Source organism: Boleophthalmus pectinirostris, unplaced genomic scaffold (assembly GCF_026225935.1).
Source record: "Boleophthalmus pectinirostris isolate CB_2022bp ecotype Guang Dong unplaced genomic scaffold, ASM2622593v1 HiC_scaffold_23, whole genome shotgun sequence".
Lineage (NCBI taxonomy): Eukaryota > Metazoa > Chordata > Actinopteri > Gobiiformes > Gobiidae > Boleophthalmus > Boleophthalmus pectinirostris.
Window position 1 is genome coordinate 28,317,526 of NW_026571207.1, and position 26,111 is coordinate 28,343,636.

At 36.7% G+C, this 26,111-nt stretch overlaps 1 protein-coding gene and 1 pseudogene across 1 annotated transcript; one reads left to right on the top strand and one right to left on the bottom strand.

Annotated features, from left to right (window-relative positions):
• Positions 1–4,885: 4,885 nt before the first annotated feature.
• On the top strand, positions 4,886–18,501 carry zc4h2 (zinc finger, C4H2 domain containing). The gene is made up of 5 exons (XM_020922556.2): positions 4,886–5,082; positions 9,206–9,377; positions 10,018–10,190; positions 15,237–15,399; positions 17,840–18,501. The coding sequence occupies exons 1-5, from the start codon at positions 5,030–5,032 to the stop codon at positions 17,951–17,953; spliced, it is 675 nt and encodes a 224-aa protein (XP_020778215.1). The 5' UTR covers positions 4,886–5,029; the 3' UTR covers positions 17,954–18,501.
• Positions 18,502–25,135: 6,634 nt separating this feature from the next.
• On the bottom strand, positions 25,136–25,253 carry LOC129410776 (5S ribosomal RNA; annotated as a pseudogene).
• Between the last annotated feature and the right edge of the window lie 858 nt (positions 25,254–26,111).

Genomic DNA, 26,111 nt, shown 5'->3' on the forward strand with positions numbered 1-26,111 from the left:
AAGGGTAAGTGGGGAGTCTCATGACAATATTTTCCCAAATTTCTTGATTTAAAGGCCCTATATGATGAAAAATGTACTCTTATGAGCTTTAAATCATGTTGTTACCCCCTCAAAACATACAGTACTTCAAGTTGTGTTTTGTTTCATTCACACGTTTAAGTAATCCTGGTCTACAAATGATTCCAGTCAAGGTGTGTAGAATTTATTTTTTTTACTTTTTTGAGAGAAAAAGTCAGCCTGAATATGCAGGGTTTGTGTGTTCAACATGTGTGAATGAAACAAAACACAACTCCAGGTATGTTTGAGATGAGGAAACAACATTAGAACATCAGATCAGAAGATAGTGTAACATGGGCCCTTTAAATTATGACATTTTTTATGCATGTACAAAGACTGACATTATAAATATTGTAATGTAAGATTATAATAGCCTTTTCAAATGTTATGAGGTACATATTTTTTGGTTTTCTCTGCACTCAAAAAATAAACTGATATTTAAAGGTGCACTTGGTGACTTTTCTGGAGGCTTTGCAACCTGCTTGTTTCGTGGAGATGTTATTGCTTTCCTTAGAAAGTTCCACAGTATGGCATGAAACTACTAAGTTTTTATTGCTAGGAATTCCTTGAAATACATGCATTATCACTGTGAGTATCTGTTTGTCTCTGTGGAGGTAGATAAGTTTATGACATAGTGTATTGGACGGAGAGTAATCACATTAACAGCTAGAGTCAAGCAGGTGGTGGACCTTCTACCAGAAAAGTTACACAGTGTACCTTTAATATTTTGTAATAATATAGACTGTATTTAACTTAAACTTAATTAAAAATCCAACCTGTATTCTAAGGTACAAAGATTATGCTTTTTACACTGTCAACACTGTTAACTAAAAGGCAAACAAATAAAAGGCTACACTAAGGTCTTGTTAAACCTAAGGTGTCAAGTATAATTTGCAGCCCATATTAAAACTATCATTGTTGTAAATAAAAAAAAAAAAAAAAAAAAACACAGTCTCCTTTTCCATCTAACAAACAAGTCAAAGTGAAAATTAAAGTTGAAACTTTACTTACAGTAGACATTGTATGCAGTCTTTTAATCACAAGTTGAAGTTTTTGTCCACAACAGTGCAGGAGCAGCAGCCTTTGGAGTCATATGAAACTGCTTGCAATACCTTTCAGGATTAGAGTGGACCAGAATGGACCATTGTATTGTTCACAACTTCTTTATTTATAATCCAGAGGCCACTCAGAGCCCAGGGAATTTACTGAAGCAGCAGTTATTTTGAAACTGTTATTATATCACAAAAGGAAAAAGAAAAGGAAAATAAATGCTATGTATGTGGCTCATCTCTGTTATACTTAAAATATTTGTCTAACACAACCAGCTGGCCATTGTTCACTCAATCAGACTTTATTTATGGAACCCTTAACAATACTCAAGGTGACTAAAGTGCTTTACATTCAAATTAACACAATATAAAACATGCAAAAACATTAAATAATAAAATAAAACAAATAGTGCAAAGTGTCACTGCATTACTGAGTGTTAAAGGCCAGTCTAAATAGATTTATTCAGATTTAAACAGACCAAAGTCTCTGATGGTGTGCATAGTGACATACTTTAGGCTATGAACAGTTATATTGTCATATTAAACCTTAAAGCTGATAAAGAAATATTAATTTTATATTTGAACATTTTAAAGAATAGGGCACAGGTAGTAATTATTTGATAGAATCTGACATTATGGGCAGTACATATTTGTAACATACATACCCACCAACATTTAACCTTTAACCTTGTATCCAAAATAAGGCAACATTCCTGCTTGACACAACATAAGTGTGAGGAGTATTTCCTTGTATTGTTGCTTTTTGTTCTCACTGTGTTTGGGTTAATGAACAGGAAAGATAAAAATACCAGTGTTTATAGTGAACATAACAAAAAATTAAAGTAGGTGACTAGGGCTTATAAAAGTGTTCCCTTCACTGCTGTAATAAGTGACCTATTAAACAATATGGTCTCTGAACTGTTTCAAATGTAATTTTGAACTGGTTTGTTTTGGCCAGTATTGATAAAGGTCAAATAGGCGTAACTAAACCAAATAAAAAATAAATAAAATTGGCTACTACTTCTGACAGTTGTAGATGTTTCCAACTATTCCAATAACCTTGGAGTTTTACGGTCCTGTATTATACAAAACTGACTCTTGTAAGGTTTAACCCATGTTATAATGCTGTTACCTCATCAAAACATACCTGTTTTGTACCTACCTTGTTTCTTGTAACTGCTTTTATTAGTCTGCCGACATTTCCTCAAGCTCAAAATGCTCTCTTCCACCCTCTGATGCAATGGTAGTTTTCAAGTTTACAGCTACCCTTTTCCTTTAGTTCAGCAGAGATTGGCAGTTTCAGGGCTGAGATGATCCAGATGATTCTAGTGAAGGTGTATGGAGTTTAAAAACACAGTGGAGCATTTCCTGTATTACCACATGGCATCACAAGTTGAAACAGAGCAAAAGAAGAACACTGCCCAAATATGCAGGATTTGTGTATCATGTGTGAATGAAACAAAACAACTCCAGATATATTTGTGATGAGGAATGAACGTTTAACATTAAATCTCAAATCAAATAATGAGGACAGCCAATACAGGCTAGCTAGCTGTTGTCACTGATATTCTTGCAGCACACAGTAGGCCTAATTTTAGTAAGTCTTGGCTATACTGTATTACATCACTTTAAATATAGGCTGAATTGTATCTGCCCTTATGTGCCCCCCTCCCCATACCTCAAAATCAGCTTTGTAAGACTGACATAAGATGGATGAAGTATTGCATTTGTAGTAGGCTTATATATTTATTTATATTGCAATTATACACTACTATTTATTTCAGATTTGATTACATTCACGTTTCACTTTCAGACCCATTTAAGAGCTTACAAAACAAGTAGTCTGGACTAAATCTTGTCTACATACTTGATGAGTGTGACTAGCCAAATGGGCTACATGTACCGAGAATACGTAGGCTATTCTGAATACAGATTTTGATTAGGCGTAACTGTATTCCAGTACAGTTACTCTTTCATTTGGTGCTATTCAGAATACATTTACTTTTCTAAAATCAAAGGAACACATTGCGGTAGTGACAAAAATAGAAACCAGCTCTTGTGGTGGGTGCATGTACATTTACCCTTCTTCATTGGGTGATAGGAAATGCATAACAAACAGTGACACAAAGATGAACCTGTTTTTAATCCTGTGTGTTGTTTTTACGCTATAATTTAAATGCAACTCAGAGTAAAAGTATTCCAAGTATTCAGAATACAGTACTCTGATTGGCCCATGAATTAGAATCAGTTACAAAATACATTTTAATGGTGTTTTAAGGTGACCAGATGTCCCTATTTACCTGGGACAGTCCTAGTTTTGAGCCCTGTACCAGCAGATTTATCCAAAACCAGTGATTTTTCCCAGTTTTATACAAGAAATGTGCAAGGTGTCCCCATTTTTTACCAATCCGATACCTGCCAGCAGTAAAGAGAGGCATACATTGTCATTTGTTTAGGTAAAATACAGAAAAGCTGCTTAAAAATGACCAAAACACAAAGAAAATGTGACTATACTGACTCACATTAGTGCCGAGTGCATAACAATTTTCCTCAATTACGTTTCACAATTTTATTATTACCAACCAAACCAGGGATGCCCCAGTTTTTTTATTTTGAAAATCTGGTCACACTAAGTTATTCAGTATTCTGTACAAAAATACATTTTCAAATATTCTACCATTCACTGCCTGAATCAGACCTGGGCATTGTACAGTTCCCGGGCCACACGCGGCTCTTTATCAGTGAGAGATACAGGAATACATTCATACCATACTCCATACAGCTGTACAACAACTCACCCTTATGTAACAGATAATACTCCCTACAACTGCACAACAACTCACCCTTACATAACAGATAACCATATGTCCTGTCAATCATCATTGTTGCACTGTCTTATATTTTATTAATTATCTTTCTATTTTGTTTTGATTTGTACATTTGTACACATTTATATAATTATGTCTTTTTTGACATCAGTCTATTGCTATCTTTTTTGCTACTTAATTACCATGTATTATTACCATTTATATTTTTTATCTTTGTTATTAGGCTACATTATGATGTGTGAGTTACTCCGTCCATATAATAATAAGTTTATCTAAATCTAAGTCTAAGTTTTTAGACTTTTTTTCTACTTAACAAGAATTCAAGCCCTTCAGTCTGATGAGCACATGTATTCATAGGTTTTGATCCAGTGCAACACTCCAATATCGTTTGTTGACTCTGATCGGCCTGTTTAAGATGATCTTGAATTACAAAATAAACATATTTTATAATTTTACCTCATGCATGGACTAAAGCTATATTGCTTTTATTTTAGAGTTGTTTTTATAAATGACATTTTTTGTAAGTCAGCCACACTTTTTCATTGCTTAGTCATAACATAAACTCTTACCAGTCTTACCAGCTTGTCAAAACAATGCTATTTACTGCTTTTATACAGAAATACAATTAATATTTTGCAGAATTTGATTAGCATTTTGGCTCCATGGGGAAAAAATAATAATAATAATTGCTTACCCCTGGCCTAAATTTTACAATACCACAAAATATAATCTCAATGATCAGAATCATGCTTATTATATATATCAGTCACCTCTAATGTGTTATTATCCAGGCATTAACCATTAGCCCCGTGTCCATTGTTGGTTTGTTTATTAGTCATTATGCGTTAGGAAATGGGCACTCACAAACCCATTGCTCTCCCGCTGTGCTGCTGTGCGCGGGGACAAAGGGCTCGCGGGACGTAGCCACGCGGACACACGTAGCGAGCGCGGGCACGTCGACCCTGCTGCTGCTGCGCGTTCACGTCGGGCTATTGTGTTTTTTATCAACACAAGGACCAGACCACCACCATCGGGCCTTTGCTACGGAGAGTCTAGTGATCTAACTTGTTGAAACGCACTGATTTCCTTCCCATCATGACGGACGAGCAAGAAATAATGTGCAAATTGGAGAGTATCCTGGAAATACGGTACGAGTGTTACGCAGAGACATCTGTTGACGAGATGTTATTAGCGTCTTATTAGCTCATGTTAGCGCTATCCTGGCTGGCTTCTTGACTTGGCTTTTGTTACTGCGCTAGCCACGGTTAGCCTCCAGCCTGCCTGCCTCTTTTTATAGATCCTCGCAATTCATTTAACCCTATCGTTAGTCAGACACGCAAAAAAGGAAACGCCGTGTTGTTTGACTAGACAGTGTTACGCGACGCATCGGTATTCATTATTGAGATCACAGATGCGCCGACTCCAGATGTGTATCTGCTAAACGCCAGATGTGAGACTATAATTACCGCTGTGGTGAAGCTAGCTAGTTAGCAACAGTGTCAGGAAGGTTACTTTTATAATGTATTCCCATACAGATTACAGATTACATACCCCAAAATGTAGTTTGTAACAGAATCCATTAAATTACTTAAACTGAGTAACGTAATCTGAATACTTTGGATTACCTGATTTGCTGTAGAGAAGCAAAGACGAGGATATCGTAACATAAGATGTTTTGTCTGCTAAAATGAAAATTTGAAAAAGCCCAGTCTTAACCATATTAAAAATATTATTGATAGAAGACGAGGAGACACGGTCCATGCAGCATGATTTAGTCCAGTTAAATCCTGTTTTAGACCTGGTTTAGACCTGGTTTAGACGTGGTTTTAGTCCTGGTTTAGACCTAGTTTAGACCTGGTTGTTGTCCTGGTTTAGACCTAGTTTAGACCTGGTTTTTGTCCTGGTTTAGACCTGGTTTAGACCTAGTTTAGACCTAGTTTAGTCCTGGTTTAGGCCTGGTTTAGTCCTGGTTTAGAACTGGTTTTAGTCCTGGTTTAGACCTGGTTTTTGACCTGGTTTAGTCTTGGTTTGGACCTGGTTTTAGACCTGGTTTAGACTTGGTTTAGACCTGGTTTAGACCTGGTTTAGTGTCCGGCAATGAGTGGAATTACCGAAAAAAAAAAAAAGGATATAGCCCGAAACGTGAAAATAGTAAAATACCGCTGTGTAGTCCATTTATTTCAACAAAGTAACTGTAATCTAATTACTACTCACTGAAACTGTAACTGTAACTGAATACAGTTACTCATAATTTGTACTCTGATTACGTAACTCAGGTACATGTAATTTGTTACTCCCCAACACTGGTTAGCAAAGCGAGCAATGCAGGCTGAGGACAACTAGCAGAATAATAAATGCACATATGTGATTGGTTAACAGTAGAGCCCGACCGATATGGATTTTGCTGTGGCCGATATGAAACCGATATAATGGGAGTTGGCGCTGCCGATAGCCGATATAATCGCCGATATATTTAGTGATGTAAAAATTCACTGTAAATGTTGAATTGTTTAAAAAACTTAGGTTTGGCTCTGGTGGATTTTAAATTGGGTTTATTTAGGCAACATTTATTGTTATTCTGCCTCTTTACATCATATTTACAGACAGTAGGTTGGCTTAATGGCATTTTTGCATCACATTCTAGACACTAGTGATGGGTATTCCAGTTCTTTTTAGAGAACCGGCTCTTTTGGCTCGGCTCACTAAAAGCTGCTGGTTCTTTTGGCTCCCAAGCGGCTCTTCAGATTGTTTTGTTGCAAGCAGGACTAAAGCACGTCTAAAGCAGGACTGAATCAGGACTGAACCAGGTCTAAACCAGGACTGAAAAAGGACTAAACCGGGACTTATTTATTTTATGCTAAACTACAGTCAAATATGCTCGTTTTTTTTTTATTTTAATTTTTTTTAAATCCTACGTACACGCAAATTTCTCAAAGTTTCGTTTTTAGCCGCTGCCGCTGTCAAACCACGAATCACGCGGCGTGAAGAGAAAAAAAGTGAGAGAAAGAGAAAACACGGCTCCCAATAAGGATCAGGCTCCCGTCGTTCCCTTCAAAGAGCCGGTTCTAAGAGTCATTTCGTTCGCGACGGACCCATAACTAGTAAAGAAAGTAGCGCTATTAGCCTTTAGCCGTAAATACGTGCGCGCCGCAGTAATTAATTATATGCGCAAATGTCACACACACGTCTGTTCACAGCTCATTTACATATCAGTGCAGGTCCAGTAGCAAATATACGGCCAATATAGTCACTTTAGAACAGACCAATAGAAAACAGTCTGTTTATGTGCGGGAGCTACAGCAGCTAACCCATAACAAATGACAAAAACTAGCTTCAGAGTCGACATATTTCCAACACTCACCGCTCATACAGGCTCCTCCTCACATCACAAATCTGCACTAATAAATGTCCTTTTAATCCAGACTCAAACCGATTGTCCGTAAAAAGAATATAATCTCAGTGTTTGGATCTGTGTCTGCAGGTGTAAACAAACACACGTGAGTGACGCGACTCTGTGGTGTGTTCAGGGACAGTACGGACACACACAGACAAATGACTCCGTAGATAAATACTGATGTGGAGCCACATATTAGGACATTTATCTGTCTGTAAATTGGATTAAATGAACAGAATGTAGAGAGTCTAAGCTTTATAACGAGGTATAACATGCCCACGTGAAATATCGGCCCCTATCAGCAAGCATATCGGATGATAGCCAATATGCCTAAAGTTGCCCATATCAGCCGATAATATCGGCCAACCGATATATCGGTCGGGCTCTAGTTAACAGACAATATATATATATCTTGTATAGCTATTTTCTACAGGTTTTCTTTGAGACAATGGTGGTGGTAAACACAATCATATTACGCTATTTTCTGACGCCTATAAATCATAATGCTGCTCTCAAAACAAACATACCTAGAGTTGTGTTTTGTTTCATTCACACATGTTTAACACACAGACCCTGCATATTTAGGATGAGTTCTTCTCTGAAACTGAAAAAACTCAGTTCCTCCTTGTGACGTCATGTGGTAATACAGGAAGTGCTCCACTGTGTTTTTAAACTATACACCTTCACTTGAGTTCGTTTGTATAACATCAGCTCTGGAATTTCAAATCTCTACTGAACTAAAGGTAAAAGGTAGCTATTAATTTAATATTATTGCTTCATGACATCACAAGGTGGAATGGAGCATTTTGAGCATTGGAGCTGTAGACAGACTAATAATAAAGCGCTTTTCAGACATGTGTGAATCAGACAAAACACAAGTCCACTCCGGATATGTTTTTGAGGAGGTAACAACATTCTAACTCTAATGAATATAATATAATGTAATAATGTAATATAGGAACATTAATGTAACTATTAAGAGTAAAACATATATTATTGTGTTATTATCATTACGTAATACCTGAGTTTTCTCTCAGAATGTCAATGTCAATGTCAAAAGCAGACAATACATTTTACTCCCTTTAGATATTTTAATATACAAAACATAAGCAATAAAAAACCCATTCATCAGTGGGTAATTTTTGTCAATTAAACCCATTATTGCCATACTGTGGAACATTCTAGAGAAAGCACAAACATCTCTAGTGGTCTTCTGCCAGAAAAGTGACATAATGCACCAAATAACCTGGTGTAGTTTCAATTCAGTTTCACCTTCCTGTTTATGGGTGACATTTTTAGAACTTTCTACCATTCTAAAGAATTTCCATGGCAACAGTGCTATTTTTTGGTCTGTCTGAAACCCATAGATCAGGGGTCTTCAACCTGTAGCTCAGGAGATACTAGTAGCTCTCCACCCCCTTCCAAGTAGCTCATCAAGGAATTTCAGAATTATACCATGGTGCTTAATAACAAAAATGTGGTTAATTACATTCCTATTACCATTGTAAATGTATCGTTATGAATCCCAACTTTGTGGACGAACAGTGATTTATGTTTTATAGTTTTATAGGGAACTAACTGTACCCAAAGGCTTGCCCTCTTTCTTATAATGTCAATCTCAATTTCTTGTGGCTGCTAAAGTGCTCTCCGGCATTTTTGTTTTGTCAAGGTAGCTCACTGGAGGTTTCTAGACCTGTGTCATAGATATTGTAGCGTACAAATAAGAAACAAGCTACTTTTTCTTTTACTACAGAGCAGCACTGGTCTTTTCAATTAGAGGAAAACTGCTACTTATTTTACTGCACAGCAAGACAGTAATGTGATTAATTTTGGTTAACATTGTATTAAACTGTTGTTTTGTCTTTCTTTGATCACAGCAACAAGACTGTGCAGATGCAGAAGATCAAAGCTCGTCTCAAGATCGAGTTTGAGGCGCTGGAGTCGGAGGAAAAGCATTTAAAAGAGTACAAACAGGAAATGGACCTCCTTTTGCAAGAGAAGATGGCACATGTGGAGGAACTAAGACTTATTCATGCCGATATCAATGTGGTGAGTATGAAATGCTTGGATTCATAATGTTTCCCATAGATTCTGGGGAAAATGGTGGCACAAATAAATTAGATTTTTATAATCTTAAAGCAGTCATTTTTGCCCAGTATAATTAGGCAACTGTAATTAGACAATGGGCAACAAAGGGTGATTTTGTGACTTCAATGTGTAGTCCAGTTTGATTTTAGACTACGTGGGAGAATTTTAGACCATGGTGGGGCAACTTGGTCTCCAGTATTAATGAAAAAGACTGGGCAGTATTGTAAGTAGGGCTGAGCGATTTGGGGGAAAAAAAACATCTATTTGCAATTTTTGTGATTAGCATTGTGATTGCGATTTATGTTTTAATAATAGGATACTCTTAAAAGTTTATATTTTAATCACTACCAGAATTAACTATAAAACTGAAATATTAACTGACAAGAATTAGGCTTCAGAACACAATCAATTGAAACTACAGAGTTAGCAGTTTTATGCAGAATAAGACTGACTATTTTGTTGTTGAGAAAATCATTGTACTTCAAAAACTGCAGCCTTTGCGATTTGCTAATTGCTTCCATTGAAATTGCTATTTTTATTCAATTATCACGCATATATTATCAATTTCTTTACAAACTCTTAATTGCATTTTTTGTGACAGATGGAGAGCACAATCAAACAGTCTGAAAACGATCTGAACAAATTGCTAGAAACCACTCGGCGTCTCCACGATGAGTACAAGCCTCTGAAAGAGCATGTCGACGCACTGAGAATGACCCTGGGACTGCACAGACTGCCCAACCTTAACGAAGAAGAGGAGAAGCTTTCACTGGAGTAAGTACAATCCTAAGTGATGGTTCAATACAGTTTAATCGCTTCATCATACTTTAAAGGCACTCTACCTGATTTTTCCCATTGTATGTGAGCAAAATTTGCCTTGCTCCAGTGCAGATATATTGTATTAACAGTTCTTGAGGTCAAAATAAGTCGGTGCGTACTGTTTGCGTGTAAAGCGTTTATTGTCCAATTATCAGAAAGTGCACGTTAGCATGCCAGCACAGCAAAGCTCCACTCTGGTCTGAGAGAGTGCTTAAATAATTAGGAGTGCCTAAGGTAAGGTTAGTGTTGAAAATGAACTAGATCATTTTTTTATGTTTTCAAAACGTGTTTGAAGATGTTTTATTTTATTTTGCCACTAGTGATAGTTGAAACATACACTTACATTTATAAATCAGTGATGGGAATTGAGAACCGGTTCTTTTTTTGCAACCCACTGGAATCCTTCTCTCCTCCCTTCACAATTCCTTTTATCAATGCCGCTTTGGACTGCTCTTTTTTAAATGCCATGTCAGCCCTAACTTGCGCACCTGCTTTCTTCACCACAAGTAAAAGGTCCTTGTGAAGCACTGCTCATCCCAGAGTCGGAGTAGATCCTTATTTGATGCTTTTACGCGTATGACAAAGTAGAGCCAGAACAGCAGCATTTACGGTGCATGCGTCTTTCCAGGTGAAACAAGCCACTGCTGACATCACCTGGCACACACATCAATAGCTGAGTAAGAAATTAAATATTATGTTTATAGCATATCATTAAAGATGAAGGCGTTACCTATATTGTGAATAGTGTGACTAAATTAGCCAAGAGAACACCTCAGAATTGCTTTATAATTACAGTTACAAAGAGATACACACTGAGAAACTTTAACTTCTTAGGTTCTTTTTAAAGACAATGCAGTAAAGTGTATTTACCTTGTTTACACTGAGAAACTGTTCTAGTCATTTCTGATCTGTTGTTTATGGTCCGCTGGTGCTATGGGTAACGAAATTGAAATAGCTCATCTTTCAAATAAAGGCTACCATTTTTCCAATCACTGTCAAAATGTAGGTGAGAGAATGAACAGCTAAATCTATTAAACAAGACTATTGCAACACAGAAGCTGTATTCTGTAACCAGTACCACACCATTCTCCTCTAGGGATGGGACGATTCACGATTTGATTCGACTTTCGATTTTAGACTTCCAATTTTCTTTTCTCTTTCTTTTTGATAACTTCTTTACATTAACATTATTTCTTATCTTAAAACACAAAAAATACTATTAACATTGAGCTAAAAAAAAAAATTGTAATGCAATTGCTATTAATGCTTAGAACTTTTGAACAATAAATCAGAACGTTTAGTGTTCTTACTGTAGATATCCAAAATAAATTACTTATAATACAAATAAATAAATAACTTTCTACATTAAATAAAAAAATAGGTCACCAGTTCTTATAATTAAACTAAAACAGACCCATAGAAGTTGGCCATTATGAATAAATATTTGGCTAAATCATAAAAAAAAAAAACAAAAAAAAAAACACTGTGTCTCATATGGAGAATGTAGTTTATGATATACTACTGAAAGGCAATTGGACATAAACATCAAAATCAGATCTTTTTGTTTTCTACATGTATTTATTTAGATGGCTCCTGACTCTCTCATGTCTGCATGTTTCTGCCTTGTTCCCAGCAGCAGCCCCTCCCCTCCCCCTGCTCTCCTCTTTTCTCTGCTAAACATGTTATAAGACGTAATAATGTCTAAACGTGTTATTTACTAGGTCAAATTGAGGAGATGGTGCTTTTTAAAAGATCTCGATAGCGCAAGCATATTTGATTAACATGTGTAAAGCCGAAAAGCGGTTTTGGAGATAAAACTCACCTCTGTTAGAAGATAGCAGCTGTGAGCCTCTATAGAGCTGTTTACTTTCTGTATCTAAGAAAGCACCCCAGGCTTGGTCTTTTCCTGCCGTGAACATGAAAACTGAACTCAATACGGAATCGAAACAACAGACTCGTACAATTCGATCTTTTTTGAGTATCGTTCCATCCCTACTCTCCTCACCATAACTGAGGTCCTACACTTTAGCACCAGAGGCTTTCACTAAATATAATTCAAGTATCTAATGATAACATGTGTCATTCTGTCAGGGTCACAGCCAGGTCCAGCCCAGTGGAAGGATGCACCAGAACATGCCTGTGTGATATCATAGTGCCAGTGTTTCTCAAACTGGTGTACGGGAACACCAGGGGAGGCGAGCACTTAGTAGGGCTGTTATGTTTGAGCACTTTTTCTCAAATTTAACCTATATTTTTTGTAGTATTTTTTTTTTCTTCAGTTTTTCTGTTCTAAAACCAAGTATTTTTGTATATATTTGGTAAAGTATCTTTTTTTGTATTTTTATGGTATGAAAGCAATGGACCAAAACATAACAAATGCTTTCTTAAAAAAATACAATCTAACCATACCTGAATTACACGTTTAATCATAAGCCCGATTTCAGCTATTCACAAACAATGCTAGATGCTATTTTTTGCCATGAGATGAGGCTTAAAATAGATTAAACAGGAAACTCAAACTAGTTCTCGTTTATTGTCACCTTTTAGTGTCTCTTTATGTATTTTTTGCGCGCATTTTAGTGTCTCTTTATGTAATACTTTGGCTTTGGTTAATGTTAGATCCATTACACATTGGAAGTATGTACTGGTCTATGGCTACACTAGCTTTGTTTTGCTAAACATGTCAATTCAACATCTCATTGCGAATATCACTGTAAAATAAGGCAGTTTAACATAAGATCAAGTCAGTGTTTGGTGAGAAATTATTCCTTTCTGTTCATATTTGCTTACTGATCTTCTCTTATCCAATCAAATCACTCCAATGTGTAGCTCTTTCTTAGCTAAAGTTTACTGTGAGCTGAAGAAGTCCACTTCAAAACCCTCAAAAGGCCCATTACGACGGACTTAATCCAATGGAAACATTTTCAGACTATCTCACAATATTCAAAATATGAATGAAGTCAAAAGAGTGCACAGCCAAAACAGCTGTGGACCACTGCCTTAACAAACGCGTATGCTATGCCACTATCAGCTGCTAATAAGACCATATGTACATCCGATGAAGCTTGTAGACGGTGCTAAATAATGTAACTCTAGACCAGATTTCATAAATAGCTGCGTTGATGGCGATAGTGACAGATCTCTTCGTGGTGTAGAATTGTGCAGATTATCACAGTGCATAATTTGATTGGCGAAGAAAGCGTCAGGAGACTAGCTGGTCATGTCGGGGGTCCACACTGCACTGGTGAAACCTCTGGATCAGAAGCACACATGGCTCTAGTGTCAAGGTCAGATTGTGATTCATTAGCCTTTCGTCAACATTCAACCGGGCACGTCCCACTTCACAGTTCAAATTTCAGTAGGAGCTTTCAGGTAGCAGAGTCATGTATGCCTGGCTTTGGAGTCATCATAAAACAGACAAAGAGAGCAGTGGCATGTCTGGGGCTTCTGTCTGTCTGTATTCCCCAAGCTCCTTTAGCCTATGTGGGTTAATAGCTTTACACAATTTTACAGCTTTAGAAATAGAATAACTTTGTAGAGTAATGCGCTATGTTTTAAGCTTCATTTCACTTTTACATCTATAAACTCCAGTGGAAAAACAGGAAAATGATTTGGCAATGTAATTTTTCTTCCTTTTTTTTTTTACCTCAAGGAAAATTGGCTCGCAGGTAGTAGCAGTTATAAAAACCTTGAGTTTTAAAAAAAGTTTCCATGAGTACAAAGATAGATATAAGACTTAACAAATAACTATTTTTCAATAACTTTTGTGGCTAAATTAATGGGTAGTAGTAGTAGTACTAAGGGTTAGACCAAGATTGAACCACGACCAGACTAAACCAGAACAAAACTAAATCAACCGGGACTAGTGTTCTAGTAGTAGTAGTCATAGTAGTAGTAGTAGCAGCATAGTATCAATAGTAGCAATAGTAGCAGTATTAGTAGCAGCAGCAGCAGTAGTAATAGTAGTAGTAGTAGCTACATTTTGTATATTTTCAAACTGAATTGTCCTTTTGGGATAAATAAAATTGTTAGTTGATTGAAAAAAGTATCATTATCAGTATTATCACTAGCAATGTTACATAGTGCACCTTTTATTGAATACGTCCACATGAACCACTTTGCTACCTTGACTTTGACGGCGTAACTTCTACGTACATTTGAACTAAAAACGGTTCACGCAAGAGCAGTGGGTCAAGGAGCATGTCTGCGTTTGACCTTGCTAATGAAGGGCGCTTTCACACTGGAGGAAAGTCGTACCTTCTCACTGTTTTGTAATTTTTCACTATCTACTCGTCAGCTAAGATGTTAAAATCACCACATCGTAGTGCCAGAAAAGTAATCTTAGAAGTTTTTTTTTTTTTTTTTTTACATGTTTTTTTGTAATTGTCCTCTGGAAGTGTGAGCAGTGTACAAGAAAATTAGATCACACCTCATATCTAGGTGAGTGCTAGGTACATTTAAGTGATAGATTGGCACAAAAAGAGTGCTCCACACCTTACTTCAGGACGAAAACCAAGAGGAAATGTTATCCAGTGTTGAGACAAGTACAAGATGTTGTTTCATTTGGCTTTGAATCCGCTACATGTTGCTTAAAACCTTATTAGTCGTATGGATTAAGGCTGCGGTTAAACTTTACTACTCACTACTTACAATATTCAAATACTAGTTGCAACTATTTAAAGCGAGATGAGAGAGTGTAATGAAATTAGATATCCTATTCCTCCCGCTTTGTCTGGAAATAAGCCAATTAAGCTTGAAGGCCACAATGCTTTCCCAGCCTCCCCTTTGCCCACACACACACGGACTGGCACGCATGCACTGCCATTGTCCTCCCCCTTTTTCTACCTAAGAAAAAGATGTGGAGATTGAGTTTCTTTTGTGTTAGTTTGTGACACTGTTCAACAACAAGAGCCCCTGATGGGATAATCTCTAACTGTGATATGATTTATCAGCTTTGAATAAGAATCACAGCATGGCGGGTTTGTGTCTGTCTGTGTGCAGCTACTTTGAAAAGCAAAAGGCAGAGTGGCAGAAGGAACCGCATGAGCCCGCCATCCCAGAATCCCTTGCTGCAGCAGCGGCCGCCGCGCAACAGCTCCAGGTCTCCAGGAAGCAAGACGCACGCCAGACCGCTACCTTCAGACAGCAACCTCCTCCAATGAAGGTAAAGAACACGGAACTTATCACTAAAACTAATCCCAATTTGAATGGACGTAATAAGCAAAAAACATCTATAATCTATACATTATTACACTTAGACCAACTTTATTGACCCACAAGGAAAATTATTTGGACACAGTAGCTCACACATCACAATATAAAGTAATAACAAAGAGCAAAAATATAAATTGTAATAATAATAAATTCTAAATAAGTAGCAAAAATAAAAAGAAACAGCACAAATGGCTAACCCTGTAACATGTTCTGAAATGTGACGCTTGTATTTGTTTGTCAATGCATATTTAAAGGTACTTTGCTTAACTTTTCTGGTGAAGGGTCCAACCAGCACCTGCTTTTTCTTGAGGAGATGTTATTAGTTTGTCTAGAATGTTTCATGTATGGCTTTAAGCTTTTTCTGGCCTGTTTTTTTTTAGGTATTTTTGAACAATAGAACCATCTGTAATTGAATAAATGTAAGGTAGAGCTGTTTAATGTCACACTGTGGAAAATTGTAGGCAGAGCAATGACACATCCCTAGAAAGTCTTTTTGTAAATTAATCCGGACACATTTAAACATGAATCACTATCTCAATTCTTGGCAGAAAAATCATCACAAATTGTCCAGTCCTTATCATTACAGCACAATACTAGCTACTGGCCCAATAGTCAGTTTTATGTTTATTCAATAAATTCTTGAATTTCAACCAGTTTTCAATGAAGTGATTCACACACACGTTTAATGGAACCAGAAAGGAAAGCAAACAGTCACCATTGCCAAAAGAGACACAGTGGCGTAGAAATAGATTTTTTCCCCAAACTTTGTAATTTGGTGATGTGTTAGTGGTTGGTGCGTCATGTAATATTTTCAACAACAAAAAAAAGTGTGCCACAAGTCAAAAGAGGTTGATAAATACTGCAATAGATAATCATTATTGTCTCCTATTTGGTTCAATGGTTAACACAGGATCTTTCCAGCAAACTCACATTGCACTAAAAAAACATACAGTATTTTTAGGAGCCTGTGATCAATACAAGTGTTCATGGTCCTGGTTACTAGGGCTGGGTATCATTAAGAAGCTCCTGATACGATACCTCGATACATAGGCAGCGATACGATACATATCTCGATACAGTAAGATTTTGATTCGATACAGCTCAATAAAAAATTATTGCTAAATCATGGCTGTGATACTAAAAGTCTTTGTTAAACCACTTCTTGAGCAAAGTCAAAATGAAACATGCACATTTTAATCATCAAAACACTGAATATGTCAAATGTGCTGCATAAAAGCATTTCCTTACACTAAACAAGCAATGAAACTGTAGCACTGTAACAAAATAATTTAGTAAAATATACCGACACACCCCTACTGGTTACATGTTTGATTTGATTTTCAACAAAAAGGTGTGAGTATCTGAAAACCTGTTGTAGTTCCAACTAAATCTGTTCTTTTTGGTTAGATTGTGTTAAAATAAAACTCAGATTAACGCTCAGATTAATGCTCATATTTAAAGTCTAACTTGAGTAACAGCGCTTCAGACAGAGCAGTGCCTACAGAATGTTGATGACTGCAAGGTATCAGTATGCACCCCGACATAAGTAACTCAATATACTCTAAATTTGAGCCATGTCTCTTAGAAGCTCTGGGTGGGTGAATCACATTTTATTGCTTTTTGCCAGAGTAATATTGGTTTAGTATTGGTAAACAAGCTAAACTAACATCAGTCATTACCTAGACCTCTTTTATCAAATCACATCACTTTGGAATGGATTAGCCGTGGCAAGCATGTGCTGTTCAACAACAACAAAAGAAAAATTAGTTTTAACCTAGAATAACAATATAACTGCTTTTTGTTCAGGAGACCGCTTTTCCAGTATTGATTACAGTGTATTTTTATCCAAAATGTCCAAAATGAAAATCCACGAACATTAAACCTGATCTTTCCATTAGAAGTAAACAAAAATCTGCATATTGATGATAATTTTCCTGCTCTCATCTCACTTTTGCAGTTATAGTATGTAACAGTTTCCCCCAGAAAATGTACTAAAATAAGACTAAAAAAGCAGGACTGCATCTCCACAAACCTGATTCTTACTTGGACTGAAGAAGTGCTTCCTTCTGCTTTTTTTCCCCATAGAAATGTTATTTGGCTCTAATATTCTACAGTATCGCGTTAATACTTATTTAGACAAGGCAAGTTTATTTGTACAAGAAGTAATTCAAAGTGCTTTACAGAATAAGAAAGACATTGCAATCAATACAAACAAATCAAACCTAAATAATCATCATGTACAGAGAGAATGCTTTGAGTATGGTTTTAAGTTTCTCTTTCGTTAAAATCATGCAATTTACTTTCCGTCTTCAGAAAGTTACATGCTATAACTTTAAATGCTTTACTATATCTTGAAGCTTATATTAAATGTATTCATATTTTTTTTCCAGGCTTGCTTATCATGCCATCAGCAGATTCACCGCAACGCTCCCATTTGCCCGTTATGCAAGGCCAAGAGCCGCTCCCGTAACCCAAAGAAGCCCAAGAGGAAGCCGGACGAGTAGGTCCTTGTCCAGCATCAGCATCATCAGCAGCAGCAGCAGCAGCAAGGGGAACAGTCAAAACAACAGATATGAGACCAGCCAGGTATACTTACTGTAGCTGCCTGGCTGCACTCGACAAATCTACTTCCACACAAAGCAAAGTCCCCGTTGAAAAACATGTAGCTCCCATTTTGTCAATAGCTGAACTCACGATTATGTTTTTTACTAGTGCTTTGGACATGTCTGAATATGTATGACTTCCTAACATTGTCTGCAATAACGGAAAAGGGAAACTTGACAAACAACCCAAATCATTTAGTCGGTATTGTTAATTGCTTTAGATAATGTATTATAATTTGATGCATGTGTATGTGCTTCCATTGCTGTTAAAATTGTGATTTTCTGTGCCAAGATAAAGCAGTTGTGTGTTTAAAAAAAGGGAATAACAAATACATGAAATACATTGTTGTTTTGATGTTTACAATCCTTCAGTGGTTATACGAGGCCCTTTTTTTGCTTTACATGTGTTAACTTTATTATAGTAGTAAAAATAAATGGCTGTTTTGTAATTTGGGTGTGACTTTCTAGCTTTATTTTGTGTTATGAGCACTGCCAAAAAAGTTCACCATAATCTTTCACGAGCACAAATGCCTTAATTTCAAACAGATAGCGAAGTCTATGCAAGCAGCTGGTGTGTTAAACTAAGTATTGCATTGAAAGGCTAGCATTAAGACAATAGAAAGATAAATTAGAGCCAGTTTAAGTGGGGAGCACGTTTTCTAAAAAAAAATATTTTACTAAAGTTATTCTACTTAAATAAGAAGGTTCCCTAATGAGTTAAAGGGCCCATATTACACCATTACTGTATGTTATAATGTTGTTTCCTCGTCACAAACATAACCGGAGTTGTGTTTTGTTTCATTCACACATGTTTAATACACAAATCCTGCATATCTTCCCTTAAACCGAAAACACTGTTCCACCTTGTGATGTCATGTGGTAATACAGGAAGTGCTCCACTGTGTTTTTAAACTCCATACACCTTCACAAGAATAATTTGGATGATTTCAGCCCTGAAATTGCCCATTTCTACTAAACTAAAGGTAAAAAGCTGTTAACTTGAAAACTACCATTACATGACATCATATGTTGGAACAGAGCGTTTTGAGTGTTGTAGATGTAGACAGACCAATAAACCAGGATTACTTAAACAACAAAACACAACTCCGGGTATGTTTTTGAGGAGGAAACAACACTCTAACACATGGTTTAAACCTCAGAGTTAATTTTGTGTAATTTAGGACCGTTAAACCCTCACTGAATAAAGTACTAGTATAGCTTGGGCTACACACTACAACATTGTACTGTTCCATTGATACAGTCCAATTCTGTCTACAGCTGGTTATATAATCTAGTTTTTGACATTATCCATAAAAGTATCCACAATATAACTGTAAGGTTCTGATCAAGATTCTGGCTCAGCTTGTAGTCTGTGATGATTTCCCCTTTACTCTTGGCAGTCAAGTTAAGTTAACCATACTTCAACTTTTAATTTTATTTGGCTCTATACGCAAAACCCAGTGAAAACTATCTACGCACATTGCTAACTTATGAATCATTGTTTATTGAAAAAAAAAAAAAAGGGTGTGACACAATACAGAGGCAGAGTGGAGTTGGAGTATGTTCCTTTCAGTGCGTTAATACAGTGGCTGTCATGTCTGCAGCTATCTGTCTGAAAAAGGACAGCGAGGTCTGTCTAAATGAGTTCCTGTAGCGGTTTTGTCAGGGTAACCCCTCATTTCTGCTGTTGCCCCGGCAACTCCACGTTCCTCTGCCGTTGCCGGGGGAACCGCAGGTTGCTGTGACCCGCATGTGTTTTACCAAATAGTTCCTTCCATAGCCTGCGAGGGGCATCGGTGGGCATTTCAGGGAGATTTGAGGGGTAAAGAACATGTCCCTAAAATCTAGGAATGATTTTTAATATAGTTTAGATTAAGATTTATTAAAATAGTCTTACTGTAAATATAACAGTTGTGAACATGTGTAACTTGTTGAGGGAACTAAATTAAATAAGGAACTCCCAATTTGATAGGCACATTCTTTCTCATATGAATGTGTTTGTGTGCCAACTCTTCACTATGGTGGTTCCAGGTCAGAGCACCTAAATTTACTACTTTAAATTGGAAGAATCAATTAAGCTATTTCATAAGACTTACTGACATTCTTCACTTGCTGACCTCTATCTTTAACTGTATTATGTAAAATAGACTTTAATCCTGCTTTAACTGTTCATCATTAGTCTTCTCAGAGTTGTATTTTGATTTATTGCTTCATGCATATTTGAGTAACCCCTGTATTATTGTCTGACTCTGAGTCATAGGGTTCAAAAAGGTGTAGTTCTGTTTCCAATGGACAAATTAAGTAAGTCTGTTATGTTTACCTAACCGATCTGTAAACTAGGTTAGTTTATTGTACTTGAAAAAAGTACGATAAACTAAAAAATGATGTTAAAGGTGCACTATGTAACTGATATGTCACTGCTCTGCCTGGAATGTTCCACAGTATGACATTAAACAGTACTTACATTTCTTCCATGCATTTATTCAATTACAGGTGGTTTTACATAATACTTAGAGTGTGAGAGGGGTCGCCTCTCCACAGATCTGACCTGTAACTTGGCCTGATTTGGTCTCCATGATGAGAGAAAAGTTTAATGCCATACTGTGAAACATTTCAGACAAAGCAATAGCATCACAGTGGAGAAAAGCATTTGACGGACCCTCCTGTAGAAAAGTTTCACAATGCACCTTTAAGTAAGAAACGGAAAACTGTTATACTTCAACTTTGATTGTAATTTTTGAATATAATACTTTTTAAGTAGAACATATTTGCTTTAATTGAATGTTTACTGCTATATAGGCCTACAATATAGAATGTGCAATATAAAAAAAGCAGGCTACAATGCAGAAATACACACACTTGTAAGTTTTCACGTGAACTTGTACGTGTTTAGTCTACCCTTCGCTGCTGGGAACTGCGGTTGTGTCTTCCCTCTGATAAAATATGTCAAGGTCAGTGATGTGTGTTTCAGCGCACTCTCCTCTGGCGCACACGGGACATCACGAAAGCTCCGCCCACGCGCGCACACGAGGGGCGGGGATGTGGGGAAAGAGGGGGAGAGCAGATTTATGCAAAAAAAAAAAAAAAAAAAGTGACCCGATAGTGCGACGTGTGTGATGTGCGTCGCATCCTCCTCTCAACTAGCTCACCTCGACTTTTCCTTGAATGTTTTTGATCCTTTCCGCAGATAGGAGATGAGCCAAGTGTGTAAGCGTGGCGTAGGCGGGTTGGACGTGCCGTGCGTAAACCTTGAACCGTAGAGCCATCTGAACCAAACGTCCCTGTTATAACTTGCCCTCTGTTTTCTTCAGTTTCCATCAAGTTATTCACATCTAAACGTTTGATTATGTCTGAATAAGTGTCACGTACGCGTATAGTCAGAAAAGTCAATGAACTAGCAAAAACCAAATAAGTAGCCATGTTCCGCTGGAGTTATACGCGCCATAAATTTGATTAATCGTTTACATGTTGTACTCGCTTCTGTGCACTTGATGCGTCAAGGCCATCTGCTGGACAGTATGGGTAGTGCAAAGGAAAATCAAAAACATTATGAAATGAAAAAATATAATAATAATAATAATAATAATAATAATAATGTGTTTTATTTATATTGCACTTTTCACTTTTACACAAGTGTTACAGCAGGTAAAAGGTCAAAGTTAAAAACAGTTACATAATAATTTGCAGTATAAGATCATATGATATACAAAATTAAAATTGTATTAGTAGTAGCAATAAAATAATAACAACAATAAGAAGAGGAAGAAAAGAAGAAGAAGAAAGCACTACATATTTCCTCACTGTCACTTTTTATGCTTTCAATATTATTTCTGGCAATTACGCTCACTTGTCACAATATATTAGCAAAGTACCCTAACAAAATTCTTGTTGTTACAGGCTACATTATCATGTCACTCATCACATGGAATACCATCTTTAGACTGTAACTTTTTCACCCATATTTTTAAAGGGCCCATATTTAATTTTTTTGGTCTATGTTGTAATATGTTTTCCCCACGTCAAACATACCTGCAATCGTGTGTGTCATGTGGTAATACAGGATGTGCTCCACTGTGGTTTAAACTCCATCTTGAAAATTATTGCTTCATGACATCACCAGGTGGAACAGAGCATTTTGAGGATTGGAGATGACATACTAATAATAAAGGTTTACTCAAACATATGTAAATGAAATAAAACACAACTACAAGTATGTTTTTAAGGCGGTAACATGGCTTAATGCACACACGAGTCAATTTTGTGTAATATAGGACCTTTAAACTTTCCCCTGTTATTCCCACTACTTTGGCTACTTCATATTACATTATTTAATATATGTTCTAAATATGCACTGATAGTACAGGCCTATGTTTACATTATGTTTTCAATAATAAAAAAAAAAAAGGTGATCCAATATCCAGCACGTTTTGCATGTAGGCCAGGTGTTAGCAGTGCCATAAAAAGTAATTGTTCCTCTTTCATGTTGGTGAATGGTAAAAAGATAACGAGTAGTATAGGTTTATATTGTAGTCATGGTGTCTAATAATACTACATTCATTACATGCATTTTGTAATTTCACATCATAATAAGAAGCAAAATGCACTCACTCCACGAAACCTCTATCTGAAGTTCACTGGGTCTGTTTGATACATTATTGTTACACAAAAGAAACTCAACACCTCAACTCAACAAGTCATTTCAAAGGGTTTAACTTCTTTTTGAACTGAACGCCAATTATGTTTTTACTGCTCTCCTGATGGTACCTCCATTGCATGAAATGTGTCAGTGGGTCAGATTTTTCTTTATATATTTTATTTTTTAGTTATTTATTTTTATTTATTTTTGAAGAAATGGGGAAAAAACTGCAATGACAAAAATACAGGATATTCTCATCAGAGCCAGTACCCAATCTGAGCCAGACAGGGACCAAACTAGGGCTAAAGCAAGACTAAACCAGTCTAATCTGGGACCTAAACACCAGGACCAAACCAGGTCTGTAAGAGAGTGAAAGAAAACCAGTTGGACTAAAGCAAGTCTAAAGAAGTTGGTATAAACTGGGGCTGGATCGAGACAATTCATGCAAGATCAATAAGAAACCAGGGCTAAAGTCAATTTAAACTACAACTAAAATAATACAGTTTCAGAATTATACAAAAATTAGGACCGTTGCCATAGCAAAAAAATATTTTGAACCAAGTATTGTTTATTTTGAATGCTGAAATGTACTCAAAATGTCGCCTATAACAAGAAGCTGAAATTCATGAATAGGCCTACATAAACTAGCTATATATACTGTACATTAGACATAGACAAATTGTATTGGTTCATAAGAGAAATGATTTGCTCACACATCATAATACATTATAATAACAAAGATATTTTTTTTTAATGGTAATAATAAATTCTGAATAAGTAGCAAAAATAGCAAGAAACTGGTGCGAATCTGTAGCCAGGCTCTGTAATATGATTCTTTTTTTTTTTTTTTTTTGATAAAACAAAACAAAACAAAAACACAACCACCAGGATCATGTAGAGCAGGTTAATATGCACATTTTAAGACCAAAATGGCAAGACTCACTGCAGCAGTTACAGAGAGATGGGTCACAATATTCCATTCAAAGTCAATGGGAGCCAGGGTCAGAAGGCGCCGGAAGCTCTGACTTGTGAACTTCCTTTCTGGAATGCAGCAGCTAGTGCATTATCTATGTCCATTTATGTATACAGTTTATGAAGAAGGCATAATCAAACCAAGACATCCAAACCAGGACTAAACCCCAGTGAGCCCGCCCCACCACCATTTATTGCAATAAACCAAAACAAAACCACCGGCATGACCATTCAAACGAAGGAAAAAAAGGTGTACGGCGTGCCATCTGGTTTAAAAATGTGTTGCGTCGTGAGATTGCGGCTCTGTTACTCACTATAAAGACAGCGTGGCTTTGGCAGAGAACAGCTGACTACATGGAGCCTGCACTAATGCCCTGCACAGACTAACAGCTGACAGCTACTTCCTCTGAGCCAATGTGGGAAAAACTGTGATAAAACACCCAGATACACACAACCAAGTGTTCATGTGTACACGAGGAAAGACATTGTTTCAAGATGGTATTCAGGAGATGGTTCTTGGAAATCTAAAAACATTAAAAGTAACAGAGGAAGTAAAAGGGGAAATGTTTTGTGCTCCTAAAAATGTTGGTATTTTTTTTGTTATTTTTTTAATAAATTGCATTGGGTTTTATTAGATTATGCTCAGGTCTTACAGTTGAATGTTAACGGTGCGTTGTGCAAATTTTCTGGTGGAGGGTCTGTCAAATGCTTTTCTTCATGGAGATATTATTACTTTGTCTGGAATGTTTCACAATATGGCATTAAAACTTTCTATCTTTATGGAGACCAAACCAGACTAAGCTACTGGTTAGATCTGTGGAGAGGCGTCCATGCCTGTTTTTCTAGGTATTTTGGGGCTATAAAACCACCTGTAATTCAGTAAATGTAAGGTAGAACTGTTGACATACTGTGGAACATTCCAGGCAGAGCAATGACATATCCATAAAAACAAGCAGGTGATGGAACCTCCACCAGAAAAGTTACACAATGAACCTTTAAATCTTAAAATGAAAATCCAATCCAGTACAACTTTATTTGTATAGCAGCTTTTATAAACAAGGCTGTTTCCAAAGCATTTGTACTTTTTACTTATTTATGGAAGAAAGCTTTTTGTCAGAAGCAGTTAAAAGAAGACAGACTTTTCTGGTGGAGGGTTAATGTTTACCTAAAATGTTCCACAATATGATATTAAACTTATTCATCTCCACTACTACTTCACTAGAAGTAAGTAAGTAAGTTTTATTTATCTAGCACTTTTCACAGACATGTGTCACAAAGACACTTTACAGAGCATTTTTCATTCATTCCATTCCTGATGGTGGTAAACTACTGTAGCCACAGACTGACTGAAGCGCAGCTGCCAATAGTCGCCATCCGACCACCACCACCATCACTCACGCACACACCACTTTCATACTAGGCAATGTGGGTGAAGTGTCTTGCCTGAGGACACAACAGCATTTGCCACTGGCACCCCCCTGTGACACCTGATTTTCAAAGTAGTCTCCCATCTAAGTACTAACCAGATCCAGGCCTGCTTAGCTTCTGAAATCTGAAGGGATCAGTCTTTGACAAGCCGGTATGGCCACAAGATGATGATCAATGCCACCCAGCTAAGTGTGAGGTCAGATCTGTGGAGAGGCGATTAAACAAAAAAATGTAATTGAAAAACTTTACGAACATTCCAGTTTTAGCAATAGCATCTCCATGGAGATAAGGTGAAGGAACACCCACTAGTTATTTTTGCATTTTGTTCTTGTAGTTGTGGTGGTAGTAGTAAAAGTAGTAAAAGTAGTAGTAGTAGTAGTAGTAGTAGTCGTAGTCGTAGTAGTAGCAGTAGTACTCGTAGTAGTAGCAGTAGAAGTAGTAGTAGTAGTCGTAGTAATAGCAGTAGTAGTCGTAGTAGTAGTAGTAGTAGTAGTAGACCTATAATGAAATGTAACAGCTAAAAGTTGTAGCAGTTGTAGCGGTGTCGTACAGTGATTTTTAATTTTTTTTATTTTTCTTTCCAGAATGTTATTCAGTAACCTTTTCCAAGTGTTTGCATTGTTGGGATAATAGACTTGTACAAAGACAGAGATGAGTAAAACACACATTCAAAAAGAAAGAAAGTTAAAAAAAAAAAAAACAATCAGTCAAAATAAAACACAAAATACAAAACTAACCATGTCACTTATAGTCACAGTAAACTTGTATCAAACTTAAGAAGAGCGGGAGAAAGAAATCAGTCAATAGCTTGAAAGTGTGAAACCATTCTAGAACTGAGAGAAAATAAACAGACTAAAAAAAGAAAAAGAAAAAAAGAGGCTCCCACGTGTTCTTAAGGGTGCACTAACTTTCCTGATGGAGGGTCTGGAATGTTATTGCTTTATCTGGAATGTTTCACAGTATAGTATTCAACTTTTCGATCTTCGTGGAGACCAAACCAGACCAAGTTACGGGTCAGGTCTG